At 44.5% G+C, this 11,959-nt stretch overlaps 1 protein-coding gene across 1 annotated transcript in view; it reads right to left on the reverse strand.

Annotated features, from left to right (window-relative positions):
- COL9A3 (collagen type IX alpha 3 chain) overlaps nt 1-11,959 on the reverse strand; it is a 97,242-nt gene that overhangs the window by 57,236 nt on the left and 28,047 nt on the right. Inside the window, exons 5-7 of the mRNA XM_019510133.1 lie at nt 10,614-10,667; nt 1,457-1,492; nt 69-92 (exon numbers count right to left, since the gene is read on the reverse strand). Of these exons, the coding sequence (XP_019365678.1) occupies nt 69-92; nt 1,457-1,492; nt 10,614-10,667 (114 nt within the window). The remainder of the gene's footprint in view (nt 1-68; nt 93-1,456; nt 1,493-10,613; nt 10,668-11,959) is intronic.

The raw sequence follows: 11,959 nt of genomic DNA on the forward strand, positions 1-11,959 counted from the left end.
AAAAAAAAAAAAAAAAAAAGGAAAGTAATAGTTGAGCTGCCTTTTCTGAGAAAGATGCTCTTACTTACTGGAGGTCCTGGCAATCCTCTGGCCTGAAAACAAAATGTTAAAACAATGAGATATCATTTAGAAACTGGCTACACAAGCAGATTATTGTTGCAAACCAAAACCCGAACAAAAAAAATCAAAACTCTCTTCTTCCCTTTAATGCTCCTATATCTCCATTTACAATTAGAAAGTGGATCTGAATCCTGACAGTATCTTGTCTTGTGCATTCCCTTTCCACGGCTGTTGCTTAAGGACTTATTTTCTGCTCTGGACAAAAATGACCTATGCATATGTGAAGGCAGAAATATAGCCTTTGAGGTTTTTTTAACTTGGTTGTCCTTACAGCATTTTTGCTGTTGACAAGCTATTCCTCTTGGCACTTGCTAAAAGTTAGATTAAGAGAAATATGGTATCTTCCCAAGTGCCGACGAAGCTACTACAAGAGAGTTGTAAGTAGAGTCACATCCCAGTCTCAGGTGATGGTGAATCTGCATGAAGTATTAGACTCAACGAGATATTACACGTGCACGACATAAGCTGTGCTCTTGCCTATTCTGAATCTCACCTACCTGCATCGACATTGTGACACCTGGTTATAAGAACTGAAGCCTGCGAAGAGTAAAGGAGTCAAGAAAGATGCACGCTATTTCTACCCAGCTTGCTTGTTCACCTGGCTAAGACACTACCTAATCAATACCTTGAAAAACACTACTCATTATTTCTTCATTTAAGGAGAAAAGGTTTCTTAACTGCAGCAGTTCTGCTGGGAGATTCTCCTTAGACACCCATTAAGCTCAGCACCAAACCTGTGGCAGTCATTTTGTGACTATGACATGGATAATGAGCATTTCCCCTCATTCCCACTGATCCAGATAGCGGAAGTTAAATGTGACCTCCCATTTAACACAGCAATCTAACATGTCCGTACAGGGTTGAGAACAAAGTTTCCGTGAACTTTAGAGGACTTAGTGGGCTGAACCTACTGACAGCTCCTTTTGTCTCTTTGGAAATGACATTATCTTACTCCATGAAATACCTGATGAGCCAGTCGTGAGAGCCGTCTGGGTTGCTTTCCAGCACCAGGAAAGCAACAGAAGGACTCCCACTGGTCATTATAATGTTTATAGCCACCTCTAATAATGCACATTTTTTTTTGGTTTAAGTCGGGCTCATACTTTCCTGTGACAACGTGGCTACGCATCTGGAAACTGGCTACGCAAGTAGATCATTGTGGCAAATGAAAACCTGAACAGAATAAATCGAAGCTACCTTGAACACTCCCCTGCTCCCAACTATCTCCATTTTCCATTAGAAAGGAGCCTTGCTGCTATGTTACTGTGCAGCATTCTTCGTGCATATTGCTTATCCATGCTAGATAAGAAATGTTCAAATGCTAAAAGTTACTCACAGCTGATCCAGGGGGCCCTGCAGGTCCCAAAGCGCCCTGTGGGGTTAAAACATCAGAAAGTGAGTGAGCAGGTAGGTCGCATCAAGAGTCAAATAAGGTCTGTTCCTAGTCCACTTCTTCAGTCCCTCTAGAGCTCTGCAGATCTTGGAGGTTACTTGCCTTTGGGGAAGCTCAAAGAAACCCCATACACATGGAAAAAGCAGACTGAGTTCACACCCATAAGCAAAAAACTTTATTCACAGACACTTTGACATTTCTGATCACTTCGTTGACTCAGGAATGTTTCCCAGATCACAGAGCTGGATGTTCAAAGTTTGGTTCCCCCCCCCGTTTGCTTGGCAAATACAATGAACCAAAACTGAAATATAAGACTCTCCTAAGTGACTTTAAATATGAGAATCCACACCTCCTAGCAGCTATGGATTAGTCTGTGAACATGTAGCATCTGTATAGTGAACCTCGTTCATATGAACTCTCCCATCCCTTGAAGACTTCATGCTGCAGACCTGATGATAGATTTTAAAGCTGCTTTCAGGACTGAGACACAGTTGAACTGAATTTTATTTTTCTGCCAGCAAAGACATTTAATTTTTGTGACTTGTGCATTCTCATGACTTCCCTTGAAAAATCCCCCAACCCTTCCGGCGTTATTTCCCTCTAGCTTTTGCTTTTAAACTCTTAAGCCTGGATTACAGCTTGGTGAGCGTGTCTGTGATATTAAATTGGGTTCTAAAATTAAATCACTGTCAAAATTATTAAGTTTCCTCTTAATTAAAGATAACAAGACAGACAGATGGGTCTTTTGAATCCCTTTGTTGTATTCCAAAAGGTGCCAACACTGCCAAACAGACAGTATAATTAATTGCAGGTAACAGCTCTGAAAATGAATTGAAATGGAAAAATGCACAAATAAAACCATGTTCCCTGAATGGTGCATATTACTGCCATGGACTCTGTACTGATATGGGACAAGAGAACCAGGCACAGTATGGCTGGCCTCCTACAATTTAATCGCTCCATCTTGTTGGTACGTGCAGTTATAGGAAAGGTTTATTTGCATTGGTGTTGTCAAACATTTTCCCCGTTATTCAAGTGAGGATCCATGGTGGTGGCTGATAATACCACGGTTCTCCAGTCACCTTCTCTACAACAGTCCGGGGATTAGAGGCTTATCTATAAGAGCAATGCAGCATCCTTTATAAATAAAACATTAGCTTGCAGTAGGATACATCTCAAGACATAGCCAGCCATACTAATACAACCCTGAGGGACCATAAAGGCACGTCATCCCCACTTTCTCAATCTGGGCAAAAAGCTGACATCTCTAAGATGAGATGCTATAAATTTGCGAGTAACTCCAGAGTCTTCACTAGTGCAAACCAGATTTGCAAAACCAAAGATGCAAACTGGCTTGTGATCTTATGTCTACAACACTATCAAACTGGGTAACTGTGTGCAAAAATCCCTAGGAGTGGCTATTTGCCTGGACAGCGAAGCTCGTTGTGCATATAACCATGGTAACCACAGGCCAGATCCGATTTAAATCTATTAGGCATCCCAGGGCCTATTTGTGATCCTTTCCCCTGAAAAACTATTAGTGCAAAAGGGGGATTGGCCTGCACTGCTTTTTGCGCTTTAGTCTTCAGGCTAAGATGAAGGTGTGTTATAAAAGGATGTTGAGAGTTTTCCAGGGACTTGAACAAGGTGGAGGAGGATCAACTTGGACAAGCAAATGCCACTTGCATGCTTAGCTGGTGGAATAGGTTCCGGCCCTGCATGTACAAACTAGACACGCAATCTCATGCTGGCAGGTTTTGAATGCCAGAAACTCTTTATCCAAACAAACCAACCAGCAGGTACACTTAGGAGGTACAGTGGAATAAATGTTTCTAAGCAGAACATAACTATAGTGGCCTACAAACACAAACTGCACCTCCCTAGGATGCTACAGAGCAAGCCTGCAAGCACAGGCAGCACTAAACCAAACTTTACCCTGTAGACAAGTGGGTGAGGAAGTGCACAATTGAGCAAATTCAGAAAATGTAATGCATGAACACACACAAAAAATATCCTGATGACTATTTGGCGCTATCATTTAGAAGCCAATTTTGCCATGCTGTGAACCGTAGGAGTCAACAAGAACCGTAGTGGTATCTGTTCATGGGATCGCTGTCCTCCGAACCATGGAGAGCTTACAGGATTGATTGCACGCTGACACAATATTTAGTATAAAAGAGTATTTGCTTAAAACTTCATGGCTGTCAGTAGGAGATGTTAACCTGGGAGCCTTCTATCTGGATGATACCGTCTGAACTAAAATGGGAGAATCTCTTAACAGACTGATCCCTCTCACAGGACTATCCTAGGAGCAAACCTCAGTTTTTTCCTAATCAAACTAAAATCTATGGCACACCACAATAACTACCAGCTGCCCAGCAATTTGAGATACTGTAACTCACTATTGTATAGGACGATAGTAATGTAAGGCAAATCACAGAATCGTAGAGAAGTAGGGCTGGAAGGGACCTCAGGAGGTCATCTAGTCCAGCCCCATGGCTCAAGGCAGGACCTTCCCTATCCAACCCATCCTAGACAAGTGTTTGTCTAACCTGCTCCTAAAACGGCATGAACAACCGTCTTGTGCAACTACCAGGCACAAGGCCCCAACTCATCAAAGACAGACAAGGTTCTTTGGGTGAAATTGTTATCTTTTATTAGACCAACTTAAATAGTTGGAAAACAATTTTTAAGTAAGCTTTCAGGTTCAAAAACCCTTCATCAGGGAAGGTTTCAGCAGTTGGTGTGTGCTCTTCCTGGCTGAAATGAAACCTTGTCTGCCTATGTCCTTAGACCAACACGGCTACAACCTACACCGCTGCAACCCATCCAATACACTCTAACCTGCTACAGGAGGAGCAAAGGGATGAGGGCAGTGCCAATGTCCTGCCACTGCAAGGACAGGAAGTCAATTATTAAATAACAATCCAAGGAAGAGGCCCATGTGGTCCACCTACTGCAGAGAAAAGCAAAGACCCCCCCACAGGCCATGCCAATAAATAGCGTGTTGTCATCACATAGGAAGGGGGAATCTAAAAAAACAAGCACTGGAAGTACCTCAGTGGTCCTGATGCTCCCATGATTTGGGCGGGTTTGGATCAGCTCACATCTTCCCATAGCAAGGACCCAGCAGCATGGGTCCGAGGCTTCATCTTTTGCAGCCAGGGTCAGAAGAGTACATGGTGGGGAGAAGAGCCTTGCTTCCATGCCAGCCGTTCCCAGTTGCTGTGTCAGCCCCTTTTGGACCATTAATGGCTGTGCTAAATTACTTTAGGGAATGAGGGCAATGCACAGCTAGCTCAGACAGCACAAAGTGCAGCTCAAAATGCCTCAGCCAGACAGAAGAGCCAGCACCTGCCGTAGAGACGTGAGCAACTCCCAGTGCAAGGTGAAGAATTTCACCATTTCTCCAGATCTCCGATGACTGACCAGCTTATGCAGATAGGCGCACGCACGTGTGTGCATGCATTCTGTAGACCAGGTTCTTCGGGTAAACGTGATCTCTTTTATTAGACCAACTAAATAGTTGGAAAAAATTGTTCTTTGCAAGCTTTCGGGTACACACCTGTGTGTGCAACACAGGGAGCTGATGAGTACACAGGAACCACAGACACTGCGCACTGTTGGCCTTAATCTCTACCTAGGAAATTCATTACTGTTCCAAGCTCAGATTGACACAAGAGAAAGTGAGTGCTCTTCCCTGCCACGCGTCAAGTGCTGCACCTCGGTGGAAGGGACTGGGGTCACACAACTTTGCTCCAAGACTCAGTTGTCATTTAAAATGGAAGGAACACTTGTTGCTATGTAGTAAGGCCCAGTATCTCCAATATTTAGATGCTTAACTCCTATTATAACCAGTAAGAATTAGGTGCCTAAATAGGAGTTGTCCCCCGATATTTGGGCAAAAGTGCTAAGGATTTTTATTCATGTTTTCAATTCTCACCGACATTGTTTTCATCAGGAAACCACTCCACGGTCAAAATAATTCAGCATCTGGCCTTCTCACAGTGTGGCTACTGCCATGTCGTAAGAAGCCCAGATCTTGTATAACTTCAGCCCCATAAATACCCTCTCTGGAGCATTTGGGAGTAGGTAGGGGGGAAGGAATCAGTGAAATGTGTCCCCCCCAGTCATACTAAGGGTGACGTATGACTACATTGTACTTCCAAGAGCTTCTGCTTGAGCTTAGCTGACTTGTGCTCCCAGAGTTTCGAGATTACTCATAACCAAAGAGCATTAGCTATTGCAGGGTAAAGAAAATCCAGCCAGACAATGCCAGCAGCACAGTGATTTAGTTATCCATCTTACCAACACAAAGGAAAAGAAGGGGAGAAGTGCCACTCTTATTTGGCATAAATGATAATGTTTGTCTGCTGCTACCCCCACAGACCTCGCAGTGAATGTTCATAAGCTCTATTGACATTCAGTATTTGAGATATAACCACACTGCTCTCAAGCACTCATTGTGCATAAGTCTTTGTTTTGAATTTCTATTGTTCTTGGCTGATTCGATTCAAGAGCAAAGGCAGAACTTAGAATGGCAAATGAGAAGATGAAAGGCTCAGACATAACAAGCGATGCTTTCATTTACAGGGCATTTTAAACTAATGTTGCTCAGGCAGCAGCATCGTCATCATCCGCTTAAGGAGTGACACAGGAGCGTCTTGGTCTGCCTCCCAGGTCTATGTTGCCAAAGGCTCACAAAACACTTGCATGAAAAACCTATGCATTTACCATGACGGCACACACAAAAAGGTGGTGCTACTTTGTGCACGCAGTTGTGCACATGTGTAGGCCCAGAAACCTCAGCTGGTCCGTGTGCATGGAGCCCCTCTGAAATCACACCAGCTGAGCTCCCTCTACGTCAGCAGGTATCAGTGGCCCACGGGCTCCTATTCGAACAGCTCTCCCTACAATTTCTGCTCTAACTGAATCCCATTTTGTCTTGTGCCAGTTTGTCACGCTGCAATTGCTTTCTCTTTTATGAGTGCCGTTTCAAGCCAATGGGGGAACAAGCAAATGCAGACGACAGGCTGGAGGCATCTCAAGCATAACCTGCCTTACCCAGCCAAAGATACCCATTATCTCCTACCTACCCATCGTCTTCTCCCATTGCTCTGTTGCTTGTTTGTAGACCGCTTATCCAAGAGATATAGGATGTGTTCCTCATTAATACTGCATTGGGGAAAACCAGGTCTGATACAAGAAGTCGCACAATCTGCAACCTGAAGCTCAAACTGAACCAGGCCCCATGCTTGGGACTTTTGAAGAATATTAAGCCCTCAATTCCCATCAAAAGTCATGGGAGTAGGACACCTAATTCTTCCAGGATCCTCTGAACATGGCAGTCAGGGTGCAGATCGCTCTGATGACTTTTCTTTTGCACATCCCGGGAGAGGCTGCAAGAAGGAGCAGAAGTGCTGGAATACCATGGCTCAGCAGAGCCTTCCTGAGACAGGGAAGTGCCTTTGCTGTCAGAAGGAATGAGCACTTGTGGCAGAGCTGATATCTTTTATTAGACCAACTGGATAGTTGCAAAAAACCCCAATTCTTTATTTGCAAGCTTTCATGCATGCTCACCCTTCTTCAGGCATAGAAGAATGCAAAGATTGGGAAATTTCACCTAGGTGGAAATGCAAATTCATATTTCACAGGACAGCTGAAAATATTGTAAGATCTCCTGGTTGGAGAAGCTCGTTTTGTGCAAATTAGACTCAGGTAAAAATTAGAGTAATCTATTTACCTTGAGGTTGTCTGATGGCAAGCAGGATGTTGTACTGGCTGTCAGAAGGATGTGAAAGGAAGCCAAACAGCCTTCTCGCAAGAGGCTATAATTTAGCCTCCAAGGTCTTAGCCAGGGAGTTATTATTTCCAAAAGGGCATTTCACAATTACTTTCTTTCACGGGGGGAAGGGGCATCATTTCCTGAATCCAAAACATACCCAACACAAGCAATGCAGGAATAGGACAAGCAGGCAGACGCGGAAGTGTCCCAGCGGCGCGGTTGTGCATGCCTGTGCAGTGATCCCCAGCAGGTCCCCGGCCCTGGCCCTGCTCTTGGCATTCCAGCCCCAATTACAAGTGTTTTTCCTTATTAAGTTCACAGAGGAAGGCTAAGCAAACAGACAGACCCTGAGGACCCACGCCCCTCATTAGGAAGAGTCTTGCTAGGACCAGACTGTAATCCAATAAAGATCAGCTCTGTTGCAAATCTCAGCTCAGTCATTTTCCTCCTACTTAGCGTCCCGGTTGCGCTCCATTGCTTTTATCTTTTGTCTCCAGCCCGCTAAGCTTGTACTGATGACTACAGGACAAGCGAGGCTCTTTTCCCAGAACTTTCCTGACATCCATTGACTGAAGCCCAGACATCATTCCCATTGAAATCAATTCCACAACTTCCATTGGCTTTGCTGGGCTCGGGCGCAGACTCTTTTGGACCTTGTTTTCTATACTGTTTCAGTGCCTCACCCTAACTTGCATTTGAATTGGAGCGAAGTGTCTGAATACCTCTGAAGATCTTGGCCTCAGTAGGTAATAATGAACATTATGCGATCCCTTCTAGCCCTAAACTTCTGTGAATCTGTGAATTCCTCCTACTTTTACACCGGGCCCTGGGCAAGCTGGAATCACTCCATTAAGCTCAGTGGAGAGGCAGTGGTTTACATCAGTATTGTAATAGGGCATTTTTGACTTCACTCTCTCCAGCAACAATATTTTCTCCTATCATTAGAAAAACTATCCTGCTGGAATTTCTCATTTTGAGGCAATATGATTTCTGAATCTATAAGTATGAGGGCATGGAAAATCCTTGAATTCTGAATTCAGACACACATTAGGAATGATTATGCACGGTAGCAAGTTGCAGAGCCGAGACGATTTCTCAGAGCTCCGCTGGTTTGTGGATGCGTTCTGCATCACCTCTGCTCGAAAACACTAAACTTCAGCCAGCAGTTTTTAAAATCTTTTGATCATCAGGAGTCAGAAATAAGGCAACAGTCCGATGATCTTATTTCCAAAAATAACTGCCTTTCTGTTTAAAAACTAACTGGACCTGATGCTGCACAGACCTACCAGCAATGTCGGCGGGCATTGCGTCTGAGAGCGCCTCTACGGCAAGAAGAGTCCTGGAGTGCCAGACTTAATGGACGATGACATTGGCCAGACTGAGCATTTCCTAGCTGTACTGACAGTGACAGCACAAGTGGGAGAGCAGACTTTTATTAGTTGTATACAACAGAAACTGAAAATCTCTCGTGAGTGTGATTGGACTGGGATGATCTAGTTCTGCTTTGAACAGGGGGGTTGGACTAGATGACCTTCGGAGGTCCCTTCCTACCCCCATTTTCTGTGATCCTATGTCCTGCCACGCACCAAGCCACCTGTTTAGAAGGACAGCCAGGAGAGTCTTTGTTGCTCTCTAGTTCAGGAAGCCATCCCTATTCAGGAGGGCACTTAACTGGAAGAACAAGCCTGAGTCCCACTGTGGTCAAACATATGCTTAAAGCTCATGGAGTGCAATGAGGCTGAAATACTTTCCTATATCAGGACTGGTAGAAATGCTACACAGGGGTAGCTTTGTTTTCAAGTGACTCATTGCTTTTCCTCTGCTTTTACTGCACCAGTTAAAAGGAGTTGTGTAGCTGGATTGCTGACCCCAACACACTCCTGTAATGGGCAACAGCCCCCAAGTCTCCACACCGTGTTGTACAAACTGATTATCAAGCTAGATGCAAACCCAAGCTGAGTGCACATATCGGACAACTGTGCACGCTAATCGGATGCTTCTGTGCTCCTGCTAAATGTCTGAAAGGGAAGATCCTGTGCACATAAATGGCAAGCTGTTACCCTGTTGGCACATGCCAATTAGGTGCTGATGTGCTCACACCACCATGGGCTAATAAGGTAACAGATCTTAAACCTCATTTGCACAATTGCTCCTGGATGCCGTCTCCTGTGGTCTGATTCCCACTGCACTCATGAGAGCAGGACTGACTTTGTATATTCTTTGAAAACAACCCAACCTGCATCAGAGACTGGCACCACTTTCTCCACGTAACAGAAATAAGCCTTGACCTTTGGCTGTGTGCTCAGGTCCAAAAAGGGCAACAAGGCAAGTGAGTCCATGACAACATCCCAGGCTCAGGATATCCTCTCTCAGTGTACAGGAGCCTCGAAGCCTCCTCTTGTGTGTTGTGCGAGTGATGGGCTCTCCAGTGGAGAATGGAGCACAGAGGAGATCCCTGGAAGAGTAGCCAGGGGCATGGGTTTGCTCCACAAGGGACATCAACCTGCTGAACCATCCCCTTCCTTTTAAGCATCCCTTCCCTTCCTAGCACTCACCTACCCACCTTTGACACCGAGTGAGTCATTCCAGCCTGCAATCCGAAAAAGTTGCCACCCCTGACTCAGTTTGCTTGAGAACTCCCACACACAGGACCACCTAGGATGGAGGTGTCTCTTTCCCATGGATCTGCATGGTCGGCTCTGGCAGGAATTGCTCTTCACTGTACTGGCTTTGGTACCATACCCGTGTCACTAATGATGTCACTCACCTCCAGCACCCAAGAGCTGGTGAAAAGCATCAGTCTAAACAGTTTATATATAGCAGCAGTCAAAAAAAAATGCAACCAAGCTGTGCATTCAGACCACAAATAAGGCCTAAAATAGCTGCACTTGGATAAACCTGAGCTGACTGCTAATTGAGATTGTACCTCATACAGGCTTCCTTGTCTGCTTCCAAAAGCTGTTTATACATGCAGAACATCATAAAATCTGAGATGCTAAAGGTATTTCCACTACCCATGGTGTCCAAGAGTAACCCCAGAATCGTTCCCTGGGGCAATTCAAAACCCCAGCAAAAAAATAGCAAGGTATGTACTTACAATACGGCCCCCCGACCCTGTGCATGGCTTGAAAGGAACCAATTTGGGGGAAAAGACTAGACATTAGTTTTAAGAATCCAAGGGGCTTATAGAGGAACCCACATGTATCACATCCACACCAGCACATTGCCTGACTACACAAAGACGAGAAATCCCTGTTGGATGGCACCTGGAGCATTTAAGTTAAACAGATGAAGGATTCAGTTCCTTGTACTTACTCTGTCTCCTGGGGGCCCATTTGAGCCAGGTGGGCCATCAGCTCCTGTTAAACCCTGGGCAGGAATAGAAAGCAGGGGTGAGACAAGGAAGCAAAGCATGTTGAGAACCCACCCCAGCTTGTTTACAAAGGAGCTTTATGGGGTTAGGCATAGGTAGCCAAACCCTAGGAAATCCAGGTCACTTTGCCCTAAATCAGATGTCAGAGAAGGAACTGGAAGTGTGTGAAGTTTTTCTACTCATGTGGCATATTAATTAAACACACCATAGCAGTGACCAGCTCACTAGGGCTTACATGTAGGGCAAAGCAAGATTCAACAGGTGCCCGTGTAAGTCTGTGTACTTCCTCACTACCCACCGAACCCATGCAGGTACCTAGTTTGCACATGCAAATACAGGTTCACCCGCATGGTGGATGTATACGACTGTCAGAAAATGCATCTGTTATACCCAGTTTTGAACACTTGTTACCCATAGGGGTTTTCCCCTAAATTTTATAATTCTATAACAACTGGTTCTTAAAAAATAAAGTGTTTTGTCTAATTTATCACTTACATAAATGACCAAAGTCCATATGGCTGTTAAAAAGATTCCATCAATTAGTCATTTTAAAATAGTTACTGCACCGATTGTTTTGCCTGTGACTTGGAGCAGGAAATTTAAAAATACATTGTGAAAATGTTAAAAGAATGTTAAGGAAAAAAAAATCAGTTGTCATCTATTTGTTGCCTGCAGCCCATAGATTTCCAGCCTCTCTCACTTAATCCTGAGGCTCAGTTTAATTTGGAAAGGTTGCCTTGTAAGGTCTCATTCTGCAAAGACTTTTCCCGTCAAAGATCTTAGCTATAATTTCGGTGGAACTGCTCACACGCATGCAGTTACTCAGGTTTGCAAACCTTTGCAGCATCAGGTCAAGCAACAATTACCATCCTTTTCCTAGGATCCTGGTATATTAAAACAGAGCAATAATAATGTAGTACAACATTTTTATAGGTCACTCAGCCAGTAGAGTGTTATCGCATGGACTCAAATGACATAAAAAGTGAAGATGTGACACTCTTCTGTCTGAAACTCTTTACAGAGAGTAGCTGTAGATACGACAAGAGAAAAGGAAGGTGTTTTAGGGACAGTCGCAGTCGATTATGGGGACCAGTTCAACATCTTGGAGGGAGGAAAGAAATCACCACTAAGCAGTGGAGATGGGAGAAATGCCAGATCAGTCTCACAGATCATCTTCAGGGTAGGGAATGGAAGTGTGCTTTGACTGAAGAAGTGACCTGGTGCTGGCATGAGATCCTCTGACATTTCAAGAACCAGAACTTAAGAACATGGAAGAGGATCACGACAG

The sequence above is a fragment of the Gavialis gangeticus genome, unplaced genomic scaffold, assembly GCF_001723915.1.
Source record: "Gavialis gangeticus isolate Ggan-Ray unplaced genomic scaffold, GavGan_comp1, whole genome shotgun sequence".
NCBI lineage: Eukaryota > Metazoa > Chordata > Crocodylia > Gavialidae > Gavialis > Gavialis gangeticus.